A 12,118-nucleotide genomic window follows, 5' to 3' on the forward strand; every position below is an offset into this window, starting at 1 on the left:
ACCTATCCTTTCCTTGAGAATTCAAATTCTGAAGTCTGCTTTTTGCTCTTCTTTTTGTATGTGGAAACAATCAAAATCAAAAGTAATTTCTTCCATTCTGCTTATTCTGAGCATGTCGTTTACATGGTGGTCAGCTGGGGCTTTCTATAGCTGCAGAAAGGGGGTGTGATGGGTTATTGCTGTGGTACTTTGAACAGTTTTTTGCGACTGCATTCTCTGAAGGCTTCTCTGCAAGATCATGCAAGCTCTTTAAAAATAAAATCCTTCATCCTGTAGTAGTTTTCTGGCAGAACTTACTCAGCAGTAGCAGAATGCTTGCAGCCTTTAATCTGTTAAAAACTGTGTCCTTCATTTCTCAGTCCCCTTAAAGCATTCAGAGAAAACAGTTCATTGGTTGTCTGCTGAATTGCTGTTTAATTCCTTTGTAAAAAAAAAATCTTAGTTTATCTGGACTCACTCTGCCACTGTGATATTAAACAACTTCCAATCAGCTAGCTATGGCTAGCCTGTCAGAAAACCCTTTCTACACAGGGAAAGATAATGTTTAACTTTCAGGTAGAATTACTGCACTGTTTCCCTTCCTTCTCCTTCCAGTGACTTCTGTGAAACTGCTTCTCCTCAATATTAAAAACCCAGTTGAGTCCTGAGGAAAATTTCGTGTTGGTTGGATATTAGGTTAAAATATTGTTGAAATGGATTGCTGATACCCCCAAGACGAAGGACTGTTCGCTGGTGTAGCCGAGCGAAGCGTTGGGCAAGCCGGGCAGAGGAAGGTTTGGGTGTGCCACGGCAGCGGCGCTGGTTGCACAAGGTGCTCTCTGGACAAAGTGAAATACGACTGGCAAAACTCCGGGCACTTAATTTCACTCTGCTTAAAGATGATGCAGAACTTTGGACTTTCAGAAAGGGGGAGAAATTACTGGTTCTGAAACGTTGGAGCTTGTGTGTGGCATGCTAGCTTTTGCCTTGTTCTGAAATAACTTGCCTACTTACCATGTTTTATGCCTTCTTTCTTAAAAATACCTAGAAAACTGTTGCCTTCCTCAAATGTTTTCACCAAACTATGTTGTAGCTAGGTCTGCTCCCAAAGGGGAGAGGGTCCCATCATGCTGTTTTACAGCCTGTTCTTGGTAAACAGTGATAGAGACATTAGAGGGGGTTGGCTTCTGCTATCAGAGAAAATAAAGATCTGTAGATTATTATTTTTTTTCCCCCAGGTTACACTGAGGCCTTTAAACTGAAATGAAAGGGTCTTTCATGACTTAACTGAAGCTGAATTAGGTTGGTTTAAAGAAGTTTAAACAATGCAAACCAGTTCCAATGCCTGAATGAGCTGAGAAACCAATTTTAAGTGAGGCTAGAAGAGCTGACTTGGAGCTGGAGTTCTGGAGTTGGCTTCCATGACATGTAAAGCTGTCAAACAGCTGGAAGTTAATTATTCACTGCAAAAAGCTTTGCCAGGGCCTCACAAGAGTTGGAAAAACACACACGGCATTTGTCAGTGTCACCTCAGTATTGCACAGAGAAAATGTTAAATATTTCTCTTAGATTGAATTAATGTTCTCTGTGGTGTTAGGTGGGGGTATTGAAGTCAGTGGTAGAGGAAGGGAGAGTGTGCAGAGATGGAAAGTTTCATAAGTGAATTTTTTGCTTAAGTTTTGAAGGCACATTATGTTTTCTGTTAGGTACTAGTATATTAGACCTTAAAATGGGCTGCACCAGAAAATAATGTGCAGTTGTAAAGCTGGCCTTGTGGTTAGTGATCTGAGCCAGTTTGGTTTTCTTGGTTATGAAACTAAAGTGGTGAATAAGAAACGTGGTATTACAATAAAGATTCCTTACATACAAATGCTGAAAAAGGTTTCCTTAAAACTAAACTTGTTTTCTGGCAGGTAATTAGCTGGGGAACTTAAATATGGCCTTCAGAACTTGAGGGGGGATTGCTAACACAGCAGAGATTTAAATTCCTGGAGGTGCTCTCTTTCCTCCCCTTTCCAGGCTGTGCTTCAGTTTTATTGAATGCACAATGCAAATGCTACATTAAGATTAACAGAGGGGCAAAGTTTTCTTTTTTACCTAACATCTGGAAGAAAAGGCAAAGATCTGAAAGCGCAACAGCAAAGTTTGACTTCAAACTGCTTGGAGCTTTGAGGAGGACAGCATGCACAAAAAGGCCGGTTTCCTTCTCTTGAGCTGGCTGCTGCGTGAGGAGTGGTTTCAACTTGTAGGAGTCTGCACCAGAGTGTCCAGGAGCCAGGATTTTACCCTGGAAGGTGTACTGCTATTGCAACACCTTGCCCTCCCCAGGGGAAGATTTGCTTACCAAAGCTGTTTTGGAAGGGATGGTTGCTGCCAAAGCAAAAGCAGCAATGGGTGAAGCTTAGGCAGTGCCCTGTGCTTGTTCGGATGTTCTCATGCAGCGAGCAGCTTGACTGCAAGGCTGGAGATGCAGGATACTAAATTTTAGTTATGGTTAAGGTAGCATTCAACTTTCATCCCAGGTGAGGAAATCTGCCTGTTACATATACAGCTAGCAGCTGTGCTCTTGGAGGGCTGATGGGACCTTCCCATGCTCCCCGGTAGAGCAGAATTCAAGTCAAGACCATGAGCAAGCTCAGTGTCACCATTGCAGAGTCTCTTGTGGGCAGAACTTCCCTATAAGTCTGCATGCTGTGGCTGTAGTCTCTGGGCTTTTAAGTCTTATTCTGCTGTATTTATTCCACCTGGAGTGCTAGTGTAGCTCCCTTTTCCCTTTCTGTATTATAGAAAGGCTTTAACAGTAGTGAGTTTTGGGGGCTGGGCAGAAAGCCTTCAGTCATGTAGCCTCTAATTACTGTAAAACCTGGTGCATTCCTTAATCTCTGATTCTCCTTGACACTTTGTGAACTCCAGACCACCTGGAAGCTGTACTACAACTACCTGAAAGGGTGGACAACTTCAACAGGTCCCAACAGAGAAATGAGAAAGGAATGCTCATTACTGCATATTAATAATCAATATCTATGGAAAACCAGTTCCCTTTTCATTTAAAAAAAAAAAAAAGGAAATTTCACTGTAACACTCGGAGAAACCTGCTTGTAGTATTTCTAGAAGTTGTACTTGTGCTTGTAATATGCCTGGGAAGAAGGTAGTTCCTCTAGCTGCTAAGGCTTCTCATTCCTTCACTTGCATGGGGGAGGAAGGAAAAAAAATTAGACCAAGTCTGAAAATTCCACCTCCTGGGGGAATTGGCTTGCAGTTTTGTTCACCCTGAATATACTGTGACAGCTCTTCTGGGCAGCTTCTGTGGGGAGAGGGTTTATGATGATAGCTGTGCAAGATATGGGGACCGTGGAGACATCAACGCTGTGCTCTAGCATGGATCTGCAAGGCAAGTGTTGCCTTGAGGTATGCCATGGAGTCCCACCATACTTAGCAATGGCACATAGGTGCCTACTTATTTGGGACTTAGTCATATGCAATAGCTCAAAGATATAAAGTTCTGGTTATCCTGTACATTGTGTATACTTAATCTGAATCAGGTAAGCAATGCTTTGCCATACCTTGTTTTGAAGCAGGGGATTTGTTTGGCCCCAAGATCTAATCCTTGCCTTGAGGTGCTTTAATGCATGAACAGATTGTGATTTTTAGCTAAAAAATGACCGCTAATAAGGCATTGATTAGGTCACATTGCAGTCTGCTAAATATTGTGGGGTTCTCCAGGACCTACAGTTTGCTTGGTTCAGAATAGATTTATCTGTAGCACACACAAGAGTAGCACTGGATTACAATAATCCCCTTAATGAATGTGAAAAAACAGGTGTTTACTGTGCAAAAGTTAATGCTCCCAGTTCTGTGCACCTCTTGCACGTTGCGTTTCTCTACTGAATTGCCAAATCTGTAACTTCATATTTACAGGGAGCAGAAGTGTAATGGCAGAAGTGAAGTCTTTGCAGGGCAGAGTTTAATATAGGTATTTATATTGGTATAAATAGATGCAACTCCACTCTGCATGTAAGTAAACCTGACCTACAGGAAGGTAAAACTTTGATCCCAGTCATGCACTGTCCTTGTGTGCCAAATGCACTTGTGTCCCAGCTCTTCCCTTGCCCCAGAAAAACCATTTAAGTTCTTGTACTTCATCTGTGCCAACCTATATCTGCAAAACAGCATCCTTTGGATTTTGACCAGCATGCTGCCTTATGATATGGGAGGTACCTTCTGCAAAACTCCAGATCTACAGAGGCAGATTGTATTTGTCTAAAACTTGAATAACTTTCCCTCTCCAATTTCACAGGAGATGGGAAAGGAGAGAGGCTGGGAAATGTTTAACTAAACAGGTCTTGCTTCTGTTTAGCAATGAGCCCATTATTAGCTAAACAGGCAGCAGCTTAATCTCACCTTCTAATGTCCCTTAAAAACTGTTACAGAAAGCTTTACCTGAATTACAAAACCTGACGCCTAGGTGAGGAACTTGGGTTTCTGTGAGGCTTTTGCCACATACAACTAATTGACTTTCCTCTTGCTTTGCTGGTGTCTGGGGTGGGGAAAGCTGAAAGTTCAGGGCAGCTGCTATGCTTGAGACACCTCTGCAGGTGTCCCCTCAAATAGCTCATTTCCATTACGATGCCCAAGCGCTCTCAGGAGCCTGTGTCTAGGTTGGTGGTTTCCAGGCCACAGTAACATGTTTCAGTACCTGTCATGATGGGACCCATCTAGCAGTTCAAGAAGCACTGGCTGAGGGTGATCCTAGCTGGTTTTATTCTAGAACCACAGCAGTAGTCCTAAACTTGGGTTCTGGGCTTCTGTCTTAGCTTCAGGCTAACAGGGCATCCCTGAATCTCCTCTTGGCAGGCAAAGGAAGCCTTGTTTTCTGCAGGTAAGGCGATGCCCCCATGGCAGGCCCTGTGTGATGGTACCATAGCCTTGTTTAGTCCCTGTCCAAAAACTGCTTCTGAAATGACTAAACTCCTGGGCCGCTGATGGCCAGAAATTAGGTGCAGTTTCTGGATTCCTTTCCCGTATTGTTGGCACAAGGTGTTTGGTTAACTTAATGTGATGTCAGGTTAGCTCACCTTTAATTGCCCTTAGAAATTAATTGTTGGTCCTAAGAGTTTGCATTGCAAAATATTGAAGAGGGATGCCGATTTGTGTCAGTGGAGGTTTGCTCTGAGCAGGAGGCAGTAGTGCAGGTGCTGATGGAAATGACCACTCGCTTCTGCCCTTGTTGCTCCAGCATCAAAACTACCAGCTGACCACTTGCATGTGTTTATCTAAAGCAGAGCTGAAATTGCGAGAGAAGTCTCTGGAGGGAGAAAAAGTGTCAGGAAAAGACTTAAAACTGTCATCTAATAACTTCCTGGTGAACTGATTAGCCTGAAACTTTAATGGAAGATATTTTTTTTTCTTTAAGGGTAAAACTTGTTCACAACTGATGGTTTAGTAGCTGAAGTGGTTTTGCAGGCTGATGGTGACAGTTCATTAACAAGAATCCCTACACTACATCTTGTATTGCGTATAACCACAAGCTATATTTGACTAGTGAGACATGCAGAAGCGAAGGGGAATAAGGTGGAACAAACTCTTTTTGCTTTTTTTTTGGCAGGCTTTTTATTTTCTTGTTGTCACAGTCTGTTCTTCTGTGCTTATGAAAGTAAGTCAAAGCTTCTGTCTTGACTTAATGCTTAATTCCTTACTTGCTCCTAACACCTGACTCCAGCTCATTTTATAACTGCTGTATAAGCCTTAGTTCATCATAAAGGATGGTTGTTGTGGTCTGGCTGATTTTTTTTAATTTTTTTTTCCCTCTTCTCTGTGTGATGTACTTCTCATTACAAGGAGCTTTCTGAATAAAAGATGAGTTTAGTCACACTGAGGGGAGTTGCAAGACATCATGCTTAGCCATCTTGGATCAAAGGCATTATGTGAACAAGCTGGAAAACTAATAAGCACTTTCTCAAATGAGAGCCTTTGTGGTTTAACACCAATCCTATGGTTTTTGATAGCTGAAAGTTGGATAAGGTTTCTCTTAATGGAGGAGAAAGAATTGGTCTCCCCATTAAAAAGTGTTTGGCTGGGAGGTTAGCTAAAAATAGCACTTCTGTAACAGCCTTTATTCCTTCACCATGCAGTATCTATTATGAATGTTGTGCAGCTGATGGTTCAATGCAGCGAGACTCCTGACTGGCTACTCTGCAAATCCATTTTTCCTCTATTTAGTTTAGAGAGAGGCCAGCGACAATTTTTCTTGTCTCCCTTCCTGCCTTTTTTTTTCTCTTAAGAGCCCCTCTGTTATATTGGGACTGCCTGACGTTCCTGCAGATAGTATCAAGTGTCCTCAAGCACTTGCTTGTCACAGAAATGAAAGCAGCTTTGTTCTGCTCTGTACGTGGTGAGCAGAATTGCTTGAAATTTCTTCCTACCATAAAACCGTTGATGCCTCTGATGGCTTGTCGTGATGTTCAACTGAGTAAATGAAATCTGCTGTTAAAATCTGGATGGAGTTTGCCATCTGCCACCAACTGTTTAAAAGCTGAGCACACCTCCATGCTTGCTTCCCTCTGAATTTGCATTAGAAACCCACAACAACATTTATAGTTCACAACCAAATTTCACTCATTCACTTAAACATTTCTCAGTTGCTTGGCAAAGCAAAGGCTGATCTATGGCTTTGATTGCTCAGTGTCTGGGGAAGTACTCAACAGTACTGTTAAATTTAGAAAAGAGGTGTTAAGAAGTAGCAGCAGAGCAGGGAGGGAGTCGGATCCATTACAGGAAGGGTCCCTAAGCCACCAGCTCTGTACCTGGCATCCCTGAGCTCCTGGAGATACTGCAATCCCTAGTGACCTCATTCTGTATATTTTTAACTTCATGTAGTTTAAAGGCATGTTAAAATGTAAATTGCCAAAGTGTTCAGTCTAAAACAATGACAATGCATGTCCTATATGGGAGTGAGGAGTGCTATGGAGAGGAATGAATTCTAAATATGGTTCAATTCTGCAGCTCATAGGTAATCGGACCTACTTTTCAGCTGAACAAGCACATGGAGATGACACTTATTCCATCAGCTCATGTTGACTCTCCAAATGCTAGTTAGAAACTTTCCAGTCTGTTCTTTAGCACTTGAACATCTAAGACGATGACTTTTATGCAACACCTGGGAACTGAGCATGGATTCCCCTTCTCCTTTGCAGGTGCTGAAAGCATCGTTGCAATTATGATTGGCAACCTGAAAGGCATGGAGATCTTACACCGGATTGAGAGTGGCATGAAAGTGACTATGGTTATTGAAGTGGGGAAAAAGCATGGTCCTTGGATGAATCAATACTCCATCTTCTTCATCTCGGTGTCGTTTTTCATTGTCACAGCAGCAACTATGGGCTACTTTATTTTTTATTCTGCTCGGAGACTCAGGATCGCAAGAGCTCAGTCCAGGAATCAGGTGAGTTTGTGTGTGCCATTGCTTTTTTTTTTACACCCTTGAGCCTCCATGCTGTGGATCTTGAGGGCAAAGTACTTGTTGAGCACCAGAATTACTGAATTTGTTCGTTCCACAGGAAGGAGAGAGTGTGACCTTTAAAATGCTGAGAGATGTTTCTTTAAGCAGCTTAAAACTTTCCAAAGAAACAGCAAAAAGTAAACAGTCTGGAGAAAGCAACTGATCATGTTTAGCTAACTTTGTCTCCTATAAATTTTACTCCCTGAACTGCAGTGCAGCCATAACGCGGATGTATTGGAGGCGGTGAGAGAGCTAAACTGCTTTTAGCTGACCCTCGCACTTCCCATGTAGCACTGCCGATGTGCTAGCTGTAACGTGAGACACGACTGCAAATGTGTCTGCAAAACGGTGCAAGACTTTGGCCGCCTTTCTGTAGACCACAAGTTGGGAAGCTGCTGCTTGTTGAAAGCTGCTTTCTGACTGAAAGCTTTCTGAGAATTGCAGTGACAGCCTCAATTAGGAACTGAAAAAAAAGCACTGTTAAATTGTGTTCTTTTTAAACTGCAGGCAGGGAGCTGCTAATGAGTTAAGTTTCCAAGTAACTCTCTTCTGTACAATAATCTGATCAGCTGATAGGACTAATGTTTACAGCTTTGTCTTCAGTCTGATCAGACCCGCCTTATACCTGCTACTTCAGGGCTTAACCAAACGCCTTAAAAGTGAGAATAAAGTCCTGGTATGACATCTGTCAAAGATGATGGGCAGCAGCAGGAACAGGATCTGAGTGGCTCAGATGCAAGTTCTTCAGCCTTGCTCTTAGAGCTGTGTTGCAAAGGAGACCATTGGTATTTGCAGTGCTTCTTGCGGGAGCTACCTGAACTCTGAAAGAAGAGTTGTTCCAGAGTTCTTTCCTACAGACAGCAATAGCATGAGCATCTCACTCTAGCTGGGCTCAGAGTGTGTGAATTGTCTCCAGATCACTGGTTAAATAGTTAAAGAAGTGACAGACTTCTCTGCCATCGCAGATGACCTGCCCTACTGAGCTGCTCTGCTGTCCTGGAGATTTTCAGGCCCCTTGAGCAAGATTCTTCTGAAATAAGCTGATGAAGCTAGAAGTCAGACACAGGTGTTCAAATCCAGGCCAGTTTCAGGCTTCTGTAACATTTTAGGACTGGCTTCTTTAAAATGTTAACACGCAGAAGCATCGCTGTTCTTGGCAGGCAGAGAGACTAGCTAGAGTTATTGACAGCAATATTCCTGGAGTTGAATGCCGGGTTCTCTCTAGTAATCACAGAACCTAACTCAGTCTGGTTTGTACTGAAATCCTGTTGTCTAAGTGTAACCTTGTGGATGATGGTCAGCTGGCTATATCCTTACTGAGACTAGAGATCTAACAGCGAGCCGGACTGTATTTGTGCCTCTTCTAAGCTGTGTCTGCCTCAACTCCTGGAGTAGACCTCCTTTAAGTGCTTTGTTTTAGCCTGTTTGTGTGTTCTGGGGTTATGCCACACCTGGAAGTGGCGTGAGGATACAATAAGGGAATAGTTGGAAGAGTGGTATTGGAAGTTGTCATCTCCCTGGGAGATGTAGCATTGCCACTCCTGGATGTCATACGGAGTTGCCTCTGTAGTACCTCCCATGAGGGATGGCCTAGAGCTCTGTAACTTGATGCTGTCCTCTTGCTGACATCTGTGGACAGAGATGCACGCTGTCTCCTGCTGATGAATTCCCTCTTTCATTCCCTGCCATCTACCCCAGAGTGAGAACTCCGTTTAATGCTAAACAAACCTGGGCAGGAAAAAACTGTGTGCCCTAGAAGCTGGTCTGCAAGAGACTGTTTATCAAATCACATGAGAATTTTTCCTCCTTTGAAGGTATTTAACAGAGCAGCTGTGGAAGTCCAGCTCTATTCTGAGCTATCAGGCTTTCAACAAGCATCAAATGTTGTTAATGCCTCCATGGTAGATGGTACTGGGAAAATCCAGTCTGCTTGGCTAGCACTTTCACCTGTCTTGGGCTCTGTGTGCACAAGGAGTTTACTGTAGATTGAAAAATAACATTGATGAATGACATGCCAGTTCCACATGATTTCAGCTGAACTGGAATCAAGAAGCCTTAAAAAGTGCTGTATAGAGTATAAGAATAGAAGAAAGCTTTTCTGCTCTCAGGGGGTAAAAATGTACTATTTTGTAAAAGTGAAACTCAAGACGATCCAGAGTTGCTTTCAATTGTTTTTATACTACGGCATCTAAAAACTGACCTCACAATGATTAGATAAGCAAAGAATAACAAGAAAGTTCTTGTTAGTGAAGGTGAACTACTAAAAGGTGATGCTATAGTGTTCCCTGTTAGCCAGCTGATTGGATTTTCAGTGTATATCCAAAGTTTGAGACTTAACTGCTTTGGTGCCGTGAAATACTAAATATTAGTCAAACAACTGATCAGCTTGCATGCTGCATGGGCAGCTTTCCTGTCATCGTTCAGCCCTTTGGAAACTTGGATTGCCTGGACTTCAGTCTGTTACTTGGTGGAGTAAAGGAGTGTGTTTTGTCTCTTTTATTGCACAGGTGTTGAAGGATTATACATTGTTTTAGGAGGTGTCTTTAGGAAACAGTCAAGTGTGTTGATAGTTAAGTATTACAAGTTTTCCCTTTTTCAGAAGTGAACTGCTGTTCTGAATGCATCTCTTAACCCAGTGTTACTGCTCTTCAAAGTATCTGTCTGCTTTTTTGACCTTCCCTGTGGGATTATATTGCTATTGTGTGAGCAGTCTTTTAAAGTGCCAATCTACCACTTGAACCAAAATGAGCACTTGTGAATTGCTCTACAGAGTGCTATGATGAGCTAGTTGTGATATGTCATACTGATGCTCTGTAGCTTGCCTCTTGTATGTTCAGGTTCCTCAATATTTGTCTTGCTCTTGTGGACTGAGCCACTGTCCCAGGAGAGCTCTTGCCCTGGACTGAAAAGGGCAATGAAGCTTGAGTCTGACTTGCTTGCTAAGGGGTAGAACAGAAAGAGGGGAGACCATTTGCTAAATGTTTTGTCTCTTCTGCAAAGGCTTCTTGAAAACAAGAGCCTGGCTAGATATGTGTTTCATTCATGCACAGGACTAGTGGGAACCCCAGCTTGAATTGGATGGCTTACTAGTATTAACAATACGTGGCAATATGTTGTTACTTTTCTTTTAGCTTGGGAAAAATTGTCAGACTTCAGTGCTTGCTGAAGCAATCTCTTGTTTTATAGACAGTCAGGCCGTTGAGTGCCTTTAAACTTTGCCGTTTGCCAATACAGCTTCTGTACTTCTTGATATGACTACTTGCTTCTTCTGGTGAAGGCACTTTTCCTGGATGGCTTGATCACATATAACTCAGGTTTTAAACGTGTTCTCCTCTGCAGACTTTTCTTGAAGGCAGCAGCTGTCTCTCACTCGGCTTGAGCAGGAATTGCAGACAAGTCAGTAATGAAAAACTGTGCAGAGTGTTTCTTTAAAAAGTTGAGTGACTATTGAGAAGAACCAGTCATGTTGTCTTGCGGTCCAAGCGAAAATTTAAGTTTAGTAGCACATCTGTCCTAATTGTGAGTAAAAATAAAGCAGCTTTTTCCTGATGAGCTAGCCAGCTAAACTGTTTACAACCTGCTAGTTCTTATGTGAACGCGTATTTTCTTTTGGGTTTGAAATTCAAGTCCCCACCTCTGTGATCTCTTACTGCATCGTGAGGTCTGTGAGCAAGAAGGTGGAAAAACAAGGCAAGTGTGGCAGGTGGCTTGCTACCTTTCTAGTCAGCAGAGCAACTGGCAAATTCAGTTCCTCAATATATTAACCTTTCCTAACATCACTGGCCATTCTGCATTATTATCTGTGGCCTGGTTTCTAATTTAAGCTCAACTCTTCACTTCCAATGATTTCATAAAGATTAGATGTTGCAGCTGAGAAATGACCTGATTAATGGCTTTGGAGGAGGTGAGTTGCTCAACTTTCCACAACTCAAAACTGGCTTCATGGCAGTAGCTACCTGTGGGGAAGAACTTACTTAGCTTATAGGAAGGAGAAAAGCAGGAATTCCTGCCCTCCTTTAGGGCTTGCCGGTCTGCATGGCCATGACTGTGCTCGTGGGGTGCCGGGAAGGCACCCTTATGCAGAAAGGGTTGGAGATAAAATCAGCAGCATTGGATTAGGGAAGACTGAGGACTAAGCAATAGCAAACCTAGTTTTCCCAGTTGGGTACCTCTCTACTTCAGCATGCCAGAGCTTGGATAGGAACTGGGACCTGACCTGTTTTGTGTATCTTGTTGTTTTTTCTTTTTTTTTTTCCTGCCTCAACTTAGCTATTTTTTTCTAGAGTTGCTGGGTTGGGGCTTTTAGACTTTTAATGTCATTAACTTTTAATGTTTGCTTGAAAAACTTGGCTTCACAAAATGCTTTGACATTCCAAGCTCGAGTATCCTGGATCTCCTGGTAGGCTATTCAATAAAAAGCTTCCTCTTGCAATGTTCCTCCATCCCCCTGGAGGGGTGTTTTGCTGTACTTACCAAAATCAATGTTAAAGGTGACTTTGCCATTGGTGCATTTCTCGAAGAGCAATTAAACTTGTGCCCAGGCAAAACTTAAAATATTGTTTCAGTAAATTATTAACAATACAGCTAGCTGGGTCCTGTCTAATAAGCTTGGCCTGGCATTAGATGTGCAGATTAGATGCT

The 12,118-nt window shown here is 42.6% G+C and overlaps 1 protein-coding gene across 2 annotated transcripts in view; it reads left to right on the top strand.

Annotated features, from left to right (window-relative positions):
- Positions 1–12,118, top strand: part of RNF128 (ring finger protein 128) — a 42,742-nt gene that overhangs the window by 21,427 nt on the left and 9,197 nt on the right. For both annotated transcript variants that reach the window (XM_075053759.1, XM_075053758.1), the window contains exon 2: positions 7,173–7,420. In XM_075053759.1, coding sequence (XP_074909860.1) covers positions 7,173–7,420 — 248 coding nt within the window. The remainder of the gene's footprint in view (positions 1–7,172; positions 7,421–12,118) is intronic.

This window comes from Buteo buteo, chromosome 22 (assembly GCF_964188355.1).
Source record: "Buteo buteo chromosome 22, bButBut1.hap1.1, whole genome shotgun sequence".
NCBI classification, from domain to species: domain Eukaryota; kingdom Metazoa; phylum Chordata; class Aves; order Accipitriformes; family Accipitridae; genus Buteo; species Buteo buteo.